The sequence below is a fragment of the Littorina saxatilis genome, linkage group LG12 (genome assembly GCF_037325665.1).
Source record: "Littorina saxatilis isolate snail1 linkage group LG12, US_GU_Lsax_2.0, whole genome shotgun sequence".
Lineage (NCBI taxonomy): Eukaryota > Metazoa > Mollusca > Gastropoda > Littorinimorpha > Littorinidae > Littorina > Littorina saxatilis.
In genome coordinates, this window is record NC_090256.1 from 65738579 (window position 1) to 65754000 (window position 15422).

General features: G+C 46.2%; 1 protein-coding gene across 1 annotated transcript in view; it reads left to right on the plus strand.

Moving 5' to 3' along the window:
• LOC138982580 (nuclear pore complex protein Nup107-like) overlaps positions 1-15422 on the plus strand; it is a 41256-nt gene that overhangs the window by 22847 nt on the left and 2987 nt on the right. The window contains exons 16-24 of the mRNA XM_070355904.1: positions 511-580; positions 1039-1154; positions 9428-9563; positions 10074-10237; positions 11038-11140; positions 12801-12889; positions 13219-13290; positions 13897-14073; positions 14786-14854. Of these exons, the coding sequence (XP_070212005.1) occupies positions 511-580; positions 1039-1154; positions 9428-9563; positions 10074-10237; positions 11038-11140; positions 12801-12889; positions 13219-13290; positions 13897-14073; positions 14786-14854 (996 nt within the window). The remainder of the gene's footprint in view (positions 1-510; positions 581-1038; positions 1155-9427; positions 9564-10073; positions 10238-11037; positions 11141-12800; positions 12890-13218; positions 13291-13896; positions 14074-14785; positions 14855-15422) is intronic.

A 15422-nucleotide genomic window follows, 5' to 3' on the forward strand; every position in this document is an offset into this window, starting at 1 on the left:
TGAAATGTCCTGTGTTCTGCTAGTTGTTTGTGAAATGTCCTGTGTTCTGCTAGTTGTTTGTGAAATGTCCTGTGTTCTGCTAGTAGTTTGTGAAATGTTCTGTGTTCTGCCAGTAGTTTGTGAAATGTCTTGTGTTCTGCCAGTAGTTTGTGAAATGTTCTGTGTTCTGCCAGTAGTTTGTGAAATGTCTTGTGTTCTGCTAGTAGTTTGTGAAATGTCTTGTTTTGCCAGTAGTTCGTGAAATGTCTTGTGTTCTGCCATTAGTTTGTGAAATGTCTTTTGTTCTGCCAGTAGTTTGTGAAACGTCTTGTGTTCTGGCAGTAGTTTGTGAAATGTCCTTTGTTCTTCCAGTAGTTTGTGAAATGTTCTGTGTTCTGCCAGTAGTTTGTGAAATGTCTTGTGTTCTGCTAGTAGTTTGTGAAATGTCTTGTGTTCTGCCGATAGTTTGTGAAATGTCCTGTCTTCTCTCTTTTCCTTGTTTTTGTCTGACTGAAGCGTTATGTGTTGCAGCGTATCCGCACAGAGTGTCAGCAGTGCTACCACATCATTCAGAAACACGTAATCCTGGGAGACATGCCTGGTGAGTGGAGTCTGAATGTGTCTTCCTAACACAGTGAATGGGACCCTTTTCGCCTACTTTGACATGATAGAAAAGAAAGATTGTTCAAGGAAGGATTGAAATCTGATTAATTTAAAAACTGTAAATTGTGTGTTTGTGCATGGTTGTCTCTTACCCATTTGGTAGACAGCTCACTCATGTTTCTGATGGGGCCTGGCTGCTGTTGTCTCCTAGTACATGTAATAGTATGCTCAGGTGAACCTTTGCATTCAGATAGCAGATTGTTATAGTGTTATTAAATTTAGCCCATATTCACTTTGCCCGGTTACACAGATAGCAGATTGTTATAGTGCTATTAATTTAGCCTGAATTCACTTTTCCCAGTTACACTTTGACCATGCAATTTTTGAGCAATCTGTCAAGCATGACGCACTGAGAGAGTAGGTGGGGACTAATGACAGCTGTCTGTCGTGTTGCAGCCCTGGTGGAGGTGATGTACAACTGGGTGAAGGAGAGGAAGACGTTGCCCCAGCACCTCCTGCGCTTCATGGCCAACCTTGTCCTCTTCCTCAGGCGTGTCGGCCACGAAACCAACGTCAGTATTCACCATAGATATTGAAACCTGATCTTATTTACATTTTATTTGTTATGATGTTAGGTGATATCACACTAAGTTAAGGTTAGTGGTAATAGGTGTGCTTGTTATTATATGAGGACATATGTGTTTTTGTCTTATTGATTGTCCTGATAATTCTTATTAAGTGTGTGGCTTATAATCGTTTACAGGCAGGTTGGGTGCGTCAAAGAAAAATTTCCATTTAATGTTTCCATTTTAGTAGACAATAAAGTTCTTGTTATTGTTAGATGTTTTGATGCATAGGGTAGAAGTTTGGGAGAAAGCTACTATTCCAGGTGGAATGGAAGTGAGATTTGTACAAGAGAGAGGAGTTGAAGTGCGTGAATGCGCTGCAGGGAGAGTGGGGTGTGGTAGGTTTTAGCACCAGTGAGCAAGAGTTCAGAGTGTAATTTGCATTGATTTTGCATACAGATGAATTGTAAAGGCTTGATTAAATTACATACACTATACCCAACTCACATATAGCAATTAACTCTAGTTCAGTGCTGGTTACGCTGTACGCGTCCCCTTGGTAACAAGGGAGACCACTCTAAAAAAGAGAGTGACCAATCCCATAAGGCCAGACCAACTACCGGTCCGACTTCCGTATGCGTGCGCATACGCCGCCATTTGTATCATTCCACTCTCAGCGATCCAAGGGTCTGGTCGCGTTTGATGTACGCTCCTGCTGTTATCAGCTTTTCACCTTGGTCTTAGGACTTCGGATTCACCCCTTGGTACCGCCTGAAGCTTTACACCTGTTCCTATGCTGTGTGGGGTGAGATCTTTCTGATTTATCGCAACTTTAGCGACGTTTTGTCGCTGCTTTCGAACTTATAAATTTTTTTACTGAAAATTTTTGTGAGTTTGTTGTTGTAATGGCGGAAGCCGCACTCAAAGACAGTGCATTGAAGAAGCCTAGTTCGAGACAGGTCTCGGCTGATGCGACTCCTGCTAGGAAATCTTCGCGAAGGTCTAAGAGCGCTGGACTTGACGCGTCTTTGACTTCTGATTCGTCTTCCGCTAAGTCACCCGTTTTGGCTGACAAGATTGTTAGCCCCTCTCTGTCTAAGGTTGCTTTAGATAAAGATAATGTTTCTGGCTCGGCCTCCGGTGTTTCGGATGCCACGGCTTGCCCAGGTTTAGCTGCCGCAGACGTAGCTTCTCTGTTGTTGACGCTTAGTGCGCAAGTTTCGACTTTAGCGTCGGAGTTGTCCTCTACTAGGGAGGAACTTCGTTCCCTCCCTTCCGGTGTTTCGGATGTTTGTTCTCTTGGCAGGATCCGGTCGTCTCCTTTGACTTCCACCTCTACTTCCGCCCGGCCTTCTGCTACTGTGACTCGGGCAGAGGTTCATGCCTCGCAGGATGGCGGCTCACGCTGGGTGTCTTTGCTGAATGTGCCCTCACATGACAAAGGTATGTTGACACCGCGAGTAGCTGGGTTCTCTGGCGAAAGCGGTGTGCGTGGTCAGGAGCGAGTAGCGGGCCAACGAAAGTTGCACCGCGAAAGCTCAGATACCGCGGCTGGCCCCTCCTGCCTTGACAGGGGCTCGGTTGCGGGTCTGGGCCCTGATCAGCGAAAGGGTAAGGCTCTCGATGCGCTCCTCATAGAGAGTGCCGGCGAGGTGCTGAGTCCTCTTCCGCCCGGGGGGCAGGAAGTCGTCGGTGATGATCCTTGGACGGAACACGGTGTGTCCGAGGGTCAGTTTCCGGACTGCTTTCAAGAGCAGGACGGAGATACTGACGAGGGTGCTCCTTCCGTTCCGGGGGACACCCAACTGAACTTGCCCTTCAAGCTCCCAGCCATGGTGGCACTGGCGGCGGAAGCGGCACATAAGTTCTTCCCGGAAGGGGTGGTGGAAAGTAAGATGAATCTTGCCCCACCCCTTTCGGCACTTGACGATTTCCGGTGTGCGAGGGAGCAGAAGCCTCACTTCCGCTTTCGGGAATCGCCGACTGTTGCTGTTGAGATGGCATCTACCCTTAAGGGTAAACGGCATGCTCCGATCCCTCTGCTGGCTCAGCATGGTGAGGTTCCGGAGGAAGTGTTGCCTTGGGTTGTGAAAGAGGGGGATCGTCCTGCTTCCTCTTTGCATAGCTTTAGGTTGAATCCGTTTCCGGTCAACTTGATCGAATCCTTTGCTTTGCCGTCTTGTGCGCTTCCGGTTTCACCGGAACTGGCCAGTTTAAGAGAGGATGCCTACAGGAAGGACAAGCCTGTTCCTTGCACTGAAGCTTCTCTGTTGGCCATAGAGGAGACCGGAAGGTCTCTTCTCGAGTTGTCCTCTGTTTCTGAATCTTTACAGAGGTCGCTTTCTCGATCCATTGCGTCCTCGCTCGATCCTTTTGAGTTTCGGTTTGACGCTTCTCCTGCTGTGGCTACTACTCTCCTGTCTACTTTGGCTAAAGTGACGAGAGAGCAGATGGCTTTGTCGGCAAGGCTTTACACCCATGCGGTGCTGTCTAGGAGGTCAGCCTTTTTGGCGGGTTCTAAGATCTCGGACAAGGCGACCATAGAGAGTCTGAAGGTCTCGCCTTTTTCGGAGGGTGCTCTGCTGGGTCAATCTTCTCTTGATGCTCTCCGGAAAGAGACCCAGGATGCGAGAGACATTGCGATTGCGCGCATCGCGCAGCACGGTTTCCAAAAGCCACAGAGCAAGTCCAGCACGCAGACTCAGGCTGCCAGCAAGCCTCAGGCTTCCTTTTCTGGGGGCGGCAAAGCGCACACAGTCCTTTGCCTCTAGGGGTAGGGGCCGTGGAGCGCCCTATCAGAAGAGGGGGCAGTCTTTTGGAGGCTCTAGGGGGTCGGGGCACAAGCCTCACCCCCAATGAAACTCCCCCGAACGGCACGTCCCGGTAGCCCCTGCGCTTGTTGTAGCTTGCGGCCCGTCCAGGGCCCTCACTTCCTGGCTACAATTAGTGGACAGCAAGTGGGTTACTGGGATCGTGCGTTCGGGGTTCCGGCTACTCTGGTCAGAGAAGAAGGCTCCTCTGGTCAGGATGATCCCGCCCTGCAGGGCTCCAAAGGATCTAGAAGCACGAGATGCTGTTCAAAAGGAAGTGACTGCTCTGTTGCTCAAGGGAGCGACAGAGGAGGTCATAGATCTGAGGTCTCCGGGGTATTACGGGCGGCTATTCGTAGTACCAAAAGCCTCGGGGGCTTGGAGGCCGGTCTTGGATCTTTCCTCTCTGAACAAGTTCTTACGAACAATACGGTTCACCATGGAGACGGCTACCTCTGTTCGGGAGGCGTTGCGTCCGGGGGACTGGGCGACGTCTGTAGACTTAACAGACGCGTACTTCCACATCCTCATTCATGTTTCGGACAGGAAGTGGCTCCGCTTCCCCTGGGGGGGCAAAGCGTATCAGTTCAGAGCTCTGCCGTTTGGCCTGTCGTTAGCCCCTTGGGTGTTCACGATGGTTGTGCGGCAGCTGTGCGCTCTTGTAAGGAAGGACGGGGTCCGGTTAAGAGCCTATCTGGACGACTGGTTAATCCTACACCAGCAAAAGTATCTCTGCGATCTGCATACTCAGACCTTTTTGAGTCAAGCTTCGCAGCTGGGGTTCTCGATCAATCGCACAAAATCGGAACTGGTTCCATCCCAAAGATTTTCGTATCTGGGCATGGAGTTCGACACGCAAGCTTGGTCAGTTCGTCCGTCTCAGAGACGAGTGGACAAACTCCAGGCACTGATACGCTCTCTCGACGGAGAGAATCAGGCCAGTGCTCGGGTTCTTACGTCGGTTCTGGGGCAAATGGAGTCTATGGCAACTCTTATCCCGCTGGGCAGAGTGAACAAACGGCCGTTTCAGGTCGCTCTGCAGTCAAGGTGGGACCAGTCAGTCCAGGATTGGAACGTTCAGATCCCTCTCGGGACGTGGTTTCTGGAGACCACTCGCGCGTGGCTGCTCCCGGCGCTCTTTCAGGGAGTTCCCATTGTGTGCCCTCAGCCAGAGAAAGAGCTCTTTACGGATGCTTCTCTGTCAGGGTGGGGGGCTCATCTAGACGGGCAGATGGTGTCGGGCGTGTGGGACTCAACACAAAGCTCCCTTCACATCAATCTGCTGGAGTTGGAGGCAGTCTCTCTGGCTCTGCGGGCGTTCAGGCCCTTGCTGGAGGGCAGACATGTCAGGATTCACACAGACAACACGACGGTGGCGTCGTATGTGAACAAACAAGGGGAGGCACGGTCTCCCAGTCTGTCAGACAAAGCCTGCCTCATTCTGACGTGGTGCAACTCTCATTGCATCCTTCTTTCAGCCATTTACCTGAAGGGAAGTCTGAACGTCCTGGCGGACAGTTTGAGCAGGGGGGACAAGGTGGTTCACTCGGAGTGGACTCTCTCCCACCAATCCCTGGACCGTCTCTGGTTGCAGATAGACAAGCCTGTGATCGATCTTTTCGCAACGAGGTTTTCGGCGAGGCTCCCTCTCTTTGTCTCCCCCTTCCCAGATCCTCTGGCCTGGAGGGTGAATGCCTTGGAAATCAGTTGGGCAAACCTGACAGCGTATGCGTTCCCTCCGTTTTGCCTCCTCGGAAAGGTCCTCAGAAAAGTAGACTTAGAGAAGCCAGCGCTGGTTCTGGTCGCTCCGCTTTGGCCAAGCCAGCACTGGTTTCCCGACCTACTGCGTCTAGCAGTGCGGCCGCCGATCCCTCTAGCCGTGAAAAAGGGGGACCTCGTGCAGCCTCGGTCAGGCATCCCCCACGAAAATCCGCGGCTCTTGAGCCTTCACGCCTGGATACTGTCCGAAGCGCTCTGCTTAAGGCAGGGGCCTCTGCGTCTACTGTAAAGTTCGTTCGCCACGCCCATAGAGAGTCTACGACTTCGGTATACTCTTCGCACTGGGCAGCTTGGTCTAAGTGGTGCGCGCTTAACGGGGTTAATCCCCTTGCACCTAGGTCTATGCAGGTAGCCAACCATCTTGCGTGGTTGGCAGAGCAGGGAGGTTCTCCCTCTTCCCTTAGAGTAAGGAGGTCTGCGATTTCCTCAACTCTTTTACAGTTGGGGCGTAAGATCTCACTTGGCGGAGTGATCTCTAGTGTTCTGAAGGGCGCTTCCCTTACAGCCGCTCGTGTTAAATCGCAGCTCCCTGCCTGGGACTTATTGTTGGTTTTACGTTTCTTAGCCTCGGAGGAGTTTGAGCCCATCCGTTCGGCTACTTTGATTAATTTGACTCGCAAGGCCGTGTTTTTAACTTTGCTTGCTACTTCCAGGAGAGGTAGTGAAATTCATGCTTTGTCAGGTCTGGGAAAAGACATTTCTTTTGAAAAGGATGGTTCGTTGTCTCTCAAATTTATTCCGGGCTTCCTCGCTAAGAATCAGAAGCCCGGTCATGTTTCGCCCGTTTTGCATATCTTACCGTTAAGCACGGTTTTAGCTACTGGAGATCCAGATTTAGCTAATTGCCCCGTCCGGTCGCTCAGCCTCTACCTGTCACGAACTCGGCATATTCGCTCAAAAACCCAAAAGCTACTCTTTATTTCTCTAAACACAGCTAGGGATAAGGATATTGCGAAGGTCACGTTGACCAAGTGGGTATCCACACTGATCAAGCAGGCTTATGCCTGGTGGGAGGCTCAATCAGGGGAGTCTAGGGCAGTCTTGCCTCTCACCGCTGCAAGAACTCATGAGTCAAGAGCCTGGGCTGCCTCATTCATCATCATTCATTTATGCCTTTGACCCCGTCCGGGGCATAGGCCGCCAACAAGAGCTCGCCAGGCACTCCGATCCTGGGCCAATCTCTCCAGTTGTCTCCAGGTGTAGCCGATGTGTTTCACCTCTGCCTCCAAGTCACGACGCCAGGTGTTTCTTGGCCGGCCTCGTCTCCTCTTGCCCTGCAGGTTCCATGTGAGGGCCTGTCGCGTGATGCTGGTTGTCGTCTTGCGGAGTGTGTGGCCAATCCACCGGAAGCGTCTTTGCAGAATGTCCTGTTCTACGGATAACTGTTTTGTTCGCTGCCAAAGGTCTTTGTTGCTGATGGTGTCAGGCCAGCGAATTCGGAGGATTCTTCTGAGGCAGGTGTTAATGAAGGTCTGGATTTTTCTTGTGATGGCAACTGTAGTTCTCCAGGTTTCGGCTCCATACAGCAAGACTGACTTCACCGTGGTGTTGAAAATCCTGAGCTTGGTGTTGATGCTCAGGTCTGCTGATGCCCATACGTTCTTCAGTTGAAGGAAAGCTGCTCTTGCTTTGCCAATCCGGACTCTAACATCAACGTCCGTGCCACCCTGCTTGTCGACAACGCTTCCGAGATAGGTGAAATTGTCTACCTCTTGCAGTGCTTCACCATTCAGCGTGATGGGGGTCGTGTTGGCTGTTGCGTTTGTCCTAAGGACCTTGCTCTTCCCCTTGTGGATGTTGAGGCCAAATCGAGCGGAGTTGTTGGCCACAGTGCTGGTCTTCTCCTGCATTTGTTGTTGGGTATGGGAAAGAAGGGCCACGTCATCTGCAAAGTCCAGGTCATCCAACTGTGTCCAGAGTGTCCACTGGATTCCGTTCCGCTTCTGGGCTGTGGATGCCTTCATCACCCAGTCAATCACAAGTAGGAACAGGAAAGGCGATAGTAGACATCCTTGTCTCACGCCTGTTCTCACTTGGAAGGCATCTGTTAGTTGACAGCCATGGACTACTCTGCAGGTCAAACCCTCGTATGAGTTCCTGATGATGTTGGTGATCTTTTCTGGCACTCCATGATGTCTCAGCAGTTTCCAGAGGCTTTGTCGGTCAACGCTGTCAAACGCTTTCTCATAGTCAATAAAGTTGACATAAAGAGGCGAGTTCCATTCCTGTGACTGTTGGGCTGCCTCATTGGCCGTCCTCAAGTCTGGTCGTCTGGCTGAAGTACTAGAGTCAGCATACTGGCGATCAGAGGATGTTTTCATAAACTTTTACCTCAGGGACATCGCTTCACTGAGGCAGGATGGCAGCTCTGCGCTACCAGCGATGGTAGCCGCAGGGCAAGTCCTGCATGGTTGAATTTTGGTAAGTACCCACCACCTATAGTAGCAATCTGCTATATGTGAGTTGGGTATAGTGTATGTAATTTAATCCAAAATTTTATAAGTAAATTTTAATTTAATTAATATACTTACCCAACTCACATCGTTTAATCCCTCCCGCCTCCCCGCTGTGGTGGTATTGGGACTAAAAAAGGAGTGAGTTGGGCTTCGATGGAATGATACAAATGGCGGCGTATGCGCACGCATACGGAAGTCGGACCGGTAGTTGGTCTGGCCTTATGGGATTGGTCACTCTCTTTTTTAGAGTGGTCTCCCTTGTTACCAAGGGGACGCGTACAGCGTAACCAGCACTGAACTAGAGTTAATTGCTATATGTGAGTTGGGTAAGTATATTAATTAAATTAAAATTTACTTATAAAATTTTGGAATAAATGTCCACAATTTATTTGAAAAGAGAAGAGAGAAAAAAAAGATAAAGAGATTAGAATAGGACTGAAATTTCGAATTATTTTGACTGGTGCAAACTGAAAAGGACAGAAATGTTTGACACTTCAGTACAGTGGTACCTGCGATGTGAGGCCCCTCGGATGAGGAAACATATCCAACAAAAGGACACCTCTTGTCCCTTTGTCTAGTATCTTTGTCATCGGCAATGTTGAATGTAGGGACACATTTGGCTGGTCCCAATGGTGTCCTGTCATCACAGGTACCCCCTTTTAAGACCCCTCAGTGTAAGACCATGTTTTCTGAGACTTTTTGTTGTCTTAAAAGGGGGGTTCCACTGTGTACACTGTAAGGACTGGGTGGCCGAGTGGTAACGCACTTGCGCTCGGAAGCGAGAGGTTGCGAGTTCGACCCTGGGTCAGGGCGTTAGCAATTTTCTCCCCCCCTTTCCTAACCTAGGTGGTGGGTTCAAGTGCTAGTCTTTCGGATGAGACGAAAAACCGAGGTCCCTTCGTGTACACTACATTGGGGTGTGCACGTTAAAGATCCCACGATTGACAAAAGGGTCTTTCCTGGCAAAATTGTATAGGCATAGATAAAAAATGTCCACCAAAATACCCGTGTGACTTGGAATAATAGGCCGTGAAAAGTAGGATATGCGCCGAAATGGCTGCGATCTGCTGGTCGATGTGAATGTGTGATGTATTGTGTAAAAAATTCCATCTCACACGGCATAAATAGATCCCTGCGCCTTGAGTCCGAGTCTGGAGATACGCGCGCGATATAAGACTTCATATAACATAACATAACACCTTCGCTTCTTATGGTGTCTACTGTGTTTAACCAGGAGGAGCTGTGCACAGTAATCTTGGAAGCCTACGTGGAGCTGCTTATTAAGAGCGACCAGAAGCGACTGATTGCACACTACGTATCCTTCCTGCCACCGCACCTGCAGGTCCAGTGGTACGCACACTTCTTGGAAGGTGAGTGGGGATTATCTGCGTTTGTTTAGTAACTGGAGCCAGGGGTTTTGTGTACTAAGCCTGTGAAGATATGATTGTAGCTAAGGTGTCAAGTTTTAAAAGCTGATGCTTTGATGTGAAAAGGAAAAGATTCTTGCTTTTAATGTAAATTGTAAAGTGTATTACAATAATAGAGTGTGGTAGAGATTGAGAGTGGACATTGTAGCATCGTGAGTGTGTTCATTCCACTTGTATTTCTTTCTTCTCTGAATTTTTTTTCTTTCTGAAAAAGTGTTTTGGTTGGCAAAAAAATGTACGCTTGACTGGGTCACAGTACACACAATAGTAGTTGGTCTGGGATGGGGGAGAGGTGGTTTTCTAAAAGAAGATGTCACTTCATGGTTTTAGTTGCTCTGGATTGTGTGTATAACTATAACAGTCTCAAGTATTGAGAAAGCATATGAAATCCACTGCACTGCATTCTTGTCCGTTACCTGATTGCTAGCCAGGTATGAACTTTGGTGAGTGCAGGTGTGAAGGGTCAGGAGGAGCGCCAGGTGTGCCTGCAGCTGGCTGAGGAGGATGGTCTGGATGTGGCCGCCATCACCAAGCGAGTGGTGGAAAACATCCGCAACAGAGACGCTGCTGTGGTCGACCCCAATGTCTCCATGGCCATCAACGTTGCCATCTCAGAGGTGAGAGAACAATGTGATTCTTAGTACTTTGAAGTTTTAACCTATGTGGTTTTTTTCTTTGTTGTCCTATCCCTATCAGTGAATATCCTAATAGTTCTTATAACAATGTTCGTTATAATCATTTACACTTACAGGCAGGCTGGGTGTGCAAAAGAAAATTTTCCATTTTAATGGACAATGAAGTGTTATTGTTATTGTTGTTACGTTAAGCTGTCACACTGGCTTTTGCTAACATTCATGTCTGGTGCATTAGTTCCATGCAGTTAGCAGTCAGACTGGTGTGTCCGCTTAGTTTGGGGCAATTAGCTATCATACTTAGCTCTATTGCTAAAATTCACGTCTATTCATGTCTGCTGTTAGATTTGAGCGGTTAACTGTCTGACATGTTTTCCCTCGTAATTTTGGATGTTTGGTAAGTGAGAAAATGCGAATGACATCTTGCAGGCTACCAAAAAGTATCTCTGTGTATATGAAGTGCCCAGCTGCCTTCACAGACTTTAACGGACTGCAAACGCTGACAATGTTAGCTCTAGTAGTAATAATAAGCTTTTTTCAGATGATTTGGGGCTTACTTGCCACGGTCTGCTTTGAAAAAGTCTGCTGGCTTGTAAGTTAGGCTAATTTAAAAGAATGGCAGGAGTATTCAGGATATTTACCACATAACATTTCTGTTTTAAGTTCATAATAGATAGAATGCACATGTCAAGTGAATGTTTTGTTTTGTTTATGATTGAGCATTCCAGTAACAAAATGTTAATATTTTATGAGCCTAAATACATTGATCTTGAACTTTTCCTCAGGATGACCGGCAGAAGATTGAGGCGATCGACTGGTTGGTGTTTGACCCTTCACAGCGAGCCGAGGCTCTCAAACAGGCCAACGCCGTCATGAGATCTTTTATCTGTACGTTGGGTTTCACGTGCTCACATTGTGCATACTGTTCTGGTCGTTAAACTTGTTGATATTTGCTTAACTCTTACCAGTTCGGGGGTTTTAGGGCATATTTTACGTGCTGTTGGTGCCTACTTGCCGAGTGGCTATCTGGGGTCATATTCTAAATGAAATATAGAAAGTTATATATCAAATGAAAGGAAAATGAATAAGCTTTTCATATTTGCAAAGAGAATTGTGCTATCTTTAAAGGTAAAAAATGTTATGGGGGTGACAACATGATTTTTGTTGAAATTTGTACGCCCATTTTTTGGAACACGTGACAAACACAAAGAAGAAATTTTTTTTGTGTTCAGTTTATTTTAGATATGCTGCTAACTAGTCTGTTTGGGCATTCATTTTACATAACATAGCAAAGTTTTATAGAGTTTTGCTGATAAACAAAAAAGTTATTGTCACCTGAATACCCCCATCCAAATTTCAAAGTTGGACGTTTCATGACATACGCATGCCTAAGGCACACAAAAAAAATAGTCTGTTTACGGTATCCCGACCGACCCTATTTTTTTCCGCGACCCTAGACTTGTTTTTAACATTTGGGGAGAAAAAATAAATAAATAAATAAAATTTTGGCAAAATAATTTAAAAATGTTTTTTTGAAATTTTTTTTTTTTAAAAAAAAGGTCTTTGTTTTTTGGCAAAATAACTTAGAAATATGTTTGGGGGGGGGGGGGGGGGGGGAAAGAAAAAAAAAAAAAGTCCCGACCTACCGACCCTATTTTATTGGCCTATGTTACCGTTAACAGACTTTTTTTTGTGTGCCTAATAATGCATTCCTATAACTAACTTATAACAAAAACCCAGCTTGTTTCTGTCATAAAGTGTGTCTAACATATGAGTTTATCCACTGTCCGACCCATCCAATGTAAAATAACAAAACAAAAATTTTGATAATTAGATAATTGGTCAGTGGAAAACTGGTAAGAGTTAATCATTGACAGAATTGTTGATACAGGGCTCCTATGGGTTCAGACAGTTGAAGGATCAGTTTCCAGTTTGGGACATTTTTGTTTGTTAATGTTTTTGAAAGGGAAGTTCAGAAACATTGTTAAAGCAGAACATTTCCTGAAAAGTCACCAACTTCCTTTGAGGGAAGTCTGCCAAGTGTGCTCCCAACACCCTGGAACATAGACAATGAAGCAGCGCTCAACATTGTGTTAACCCTTACACTGGTGCAATTCTCTAACACATGTTACACAGCCACTGGTGAATTAACAGAGAGAAAAATAAAGAAAAACGGTCATATAGGTTTTCGCATCCATGGGAGGTAATCGGAACCAACCAAACAGACTGAGCCAGTAGTGCGACATATGTCGTGACAACCAGGTGTCAGTATACGTAAAGTAACGCGACATATGTCGCGACAACCAGCCTAAGGGTTAAGTAATCAGTGAATCTGTGACTGCTATCCTCAATAGTACGGTGAATGATATCTTGGGATGAGTTGCAATTACTGACATGCAGAATATTATTTGTACAGTGAATGATATCTTGGTATGAGTTACAATTACTGACATGCAGAAGATTATGTGTATTTTATCATATTTTAACCAAATTATAATGTGGATGATGTTTTTGTTGACTTTTCCCTGCACTGTTCATTTGATTTTAGTGGTCAAAAAGCACAATGCAGCTCGAGAGGTGTTCGACAAACTGCCAGCAGACAGCATCAATGTTGTCTACAAGATCTGGCATGCTAAGGTCAGTCCTGTGTAGATGAAAAAGAAAGTGGTTGTTGCTTAGACTGGAAAGAGAACTTTCAATTTATTCAAGGAACCAGCTGCGTCTGACAGCTTATGACATCAAGAAATTTCAAATTTGATTTGAAAGAAAACATGCAACGGGACACTGATGGGGAAAGTAAGAAATAACAGGATCTAGGGAAAAGATATGTGGGAAGTTGATGGTCTCTGTGTACGAACATCTGAATTGACCAAAAATATGTTATCATTGTATTCCAAGATGCAGTTTAATTTTTGTTTGTTACTTTTTTTCCTAATTTAAAAGTGTTTGTTTTTGTCTTTTTCCAGACGGGTTCCACCAGCCTTCCTCCAGCAGATGACAATGCTGTCAGAGAGTACATGTGCACGAAGGCGTACCTGGTAATGTTAGATGCATTAACATACTGCAGACACTGCGTACTGTTTTGTCTCATGATCAACAAGTGTCCTTGCTTGTTGCTGAAGTATGTGTGTTGAGACATTCATTAAACTGTCACAAAAGACTAAAATGGGAATAGACTCATGAGATGGAGCGCATTGATTTAGTACAATTTCAATTTTCTCATCTCATGCAAGCATAGGATAATCACATACTGGTTTGGTTGCATACTCATTGCATATCTGACAGGCACATGTTCAAATTGTCTGTTGTCATGTTTTTATTTTTGTGTTCTTCACTCTCACTAGTCTTGGTTAGTTTTCCTGTTTCTTCGCTTTGAAAACGGATGCACTCAATGTAATTTCTAATTAGTAGGTTATGGGTTCTCGTGGCCAGAAGACGGGTGGTATGCATGAGAAAATGCCCAACTGGGTGAGAACCAAGGGTTGGATCGGTTGAAATGGAGATTTGTTTGAGATTTCAACTAATCAGACCCGGTGCTTGAGTTCCCAATTACACGCTTTCTCATGCAAAACAACCATGTTCTCAGTCTTGTGTGATGTACGAGAAACGCCTGTATTAATTTGTTTCTTCTCTGTTCTCTGCAGGACGCCATGGAGAGTTACAACGACTGGTTCTCCCTGTACCACCACAGCAAGCCCAGCAAGCCCAGCGGCGCTGAAGTAGGCAGCAGCTTCACAGACCGCGTGGCCTTTGAGCACCGCCTGAAGCAGTACGACCAGGACTTGGAGCGGTGGCAGTACAAACTTGTCAGACAAACGCAGGTAACCGACTGCTTGCATCTTCTTTCTCTGTGTATTTTACAGACAAACACAGGTAACCTACTGCTTGCATTTTCTTTCTCTGTGTATCATCCTTTTCAAGTCATTATTTTGTCTGATGTTCAGACTAATTGTTTGGAATTGGATAACTTAGTGAGTGGTCTGATTACAATACTGTGAGAGGCTTGACCACTTTATGCACTGAAACAGTCACGGAAGAATTGTTGTCAAAATGTATGCCTAAGATGAAAACAAATTGGATGATGTGGTGAGATATCTGATTACAATACAAGTAGTTGTAGCCTGGGCTCTGTGAATCACAGCCTGAAGGCTGGACGACTTTATTCACTTAAAATATCTTGGAAGAATTGTTGTCAAAACTTGTAGGTAAGAGGAAAACTGGATAGAGAATGGGGTGGGTGTAGTGATTTGGTTTGGTAAAGTTCCAAGAATGAACAAGAACAGGGCAAAGTAGGTACCGCTAACCTTTTTGTGTACTTTTGTCCTGTTTTATGTGGATCAATTGCATGATCTTTGCTGTTGATGCATGAGCTCTCAGCAACAAATGACAGAGAAGATCGAACTTGTATACAAATAATCAGAAACAAAAACGATCAGGAAAGCTCAAAATTAGAGTGTTACTGTGAAGGTTTAGCATTAACTGTTTACAAGTGTACTTTTGAAGCTTTTCAGAAAATTTTTGTTGTTGTTGCAGACCACCAAAGACCGTGTCTACAATGTCTTGCTGTTCATGGATGGCGGATGGATGGTAGACAGATATGAGGTAAGCTTAGTTATCATTCATTTATTGTGGGCAGGGATGTAGCTCAGTCGGTAGCGCGCTGGATTTGTATCCAGTTGGCCGCTGTCAGAGTGAGTTCGTCCCCACGTTCGGCGAGAGATTTATTTCTCAGAGTCAACTTTGTGTGCAGACTCTCCTCGGTGTCCGAACACCCCTGTGTGTACACACAAGCACAAGACCAAGTGCGCACGAAAAAGATCCTGTAATCCATGTCAGAGTTCGGTGGGTTATAGAAACACGAAAATACCCAGCATGCTTCCTCCGAAAACGGCGTATGGCTGCCTAAATTGCGGGGTAAAAAATGGCCATACACGTAAAATTCCACTCGTGCAAAAAAAAAAAACCACGAGTGTACGTGGGAGTTTCAGCCCACGAACGCAGAAGAAGAAGATTCATTTATTGTTACAGTATTTCTCTATCATCAGCTTCTTCCTCCTGTGGTCCAAACACTTCTGTCACCTTGCATTACACGTGAATTGACGGAAGGCTTCGATTCTTCATAACTGAAAATTGTTCACTGTCAAACTGATCCCAGAAGAGCAAAAGTCAC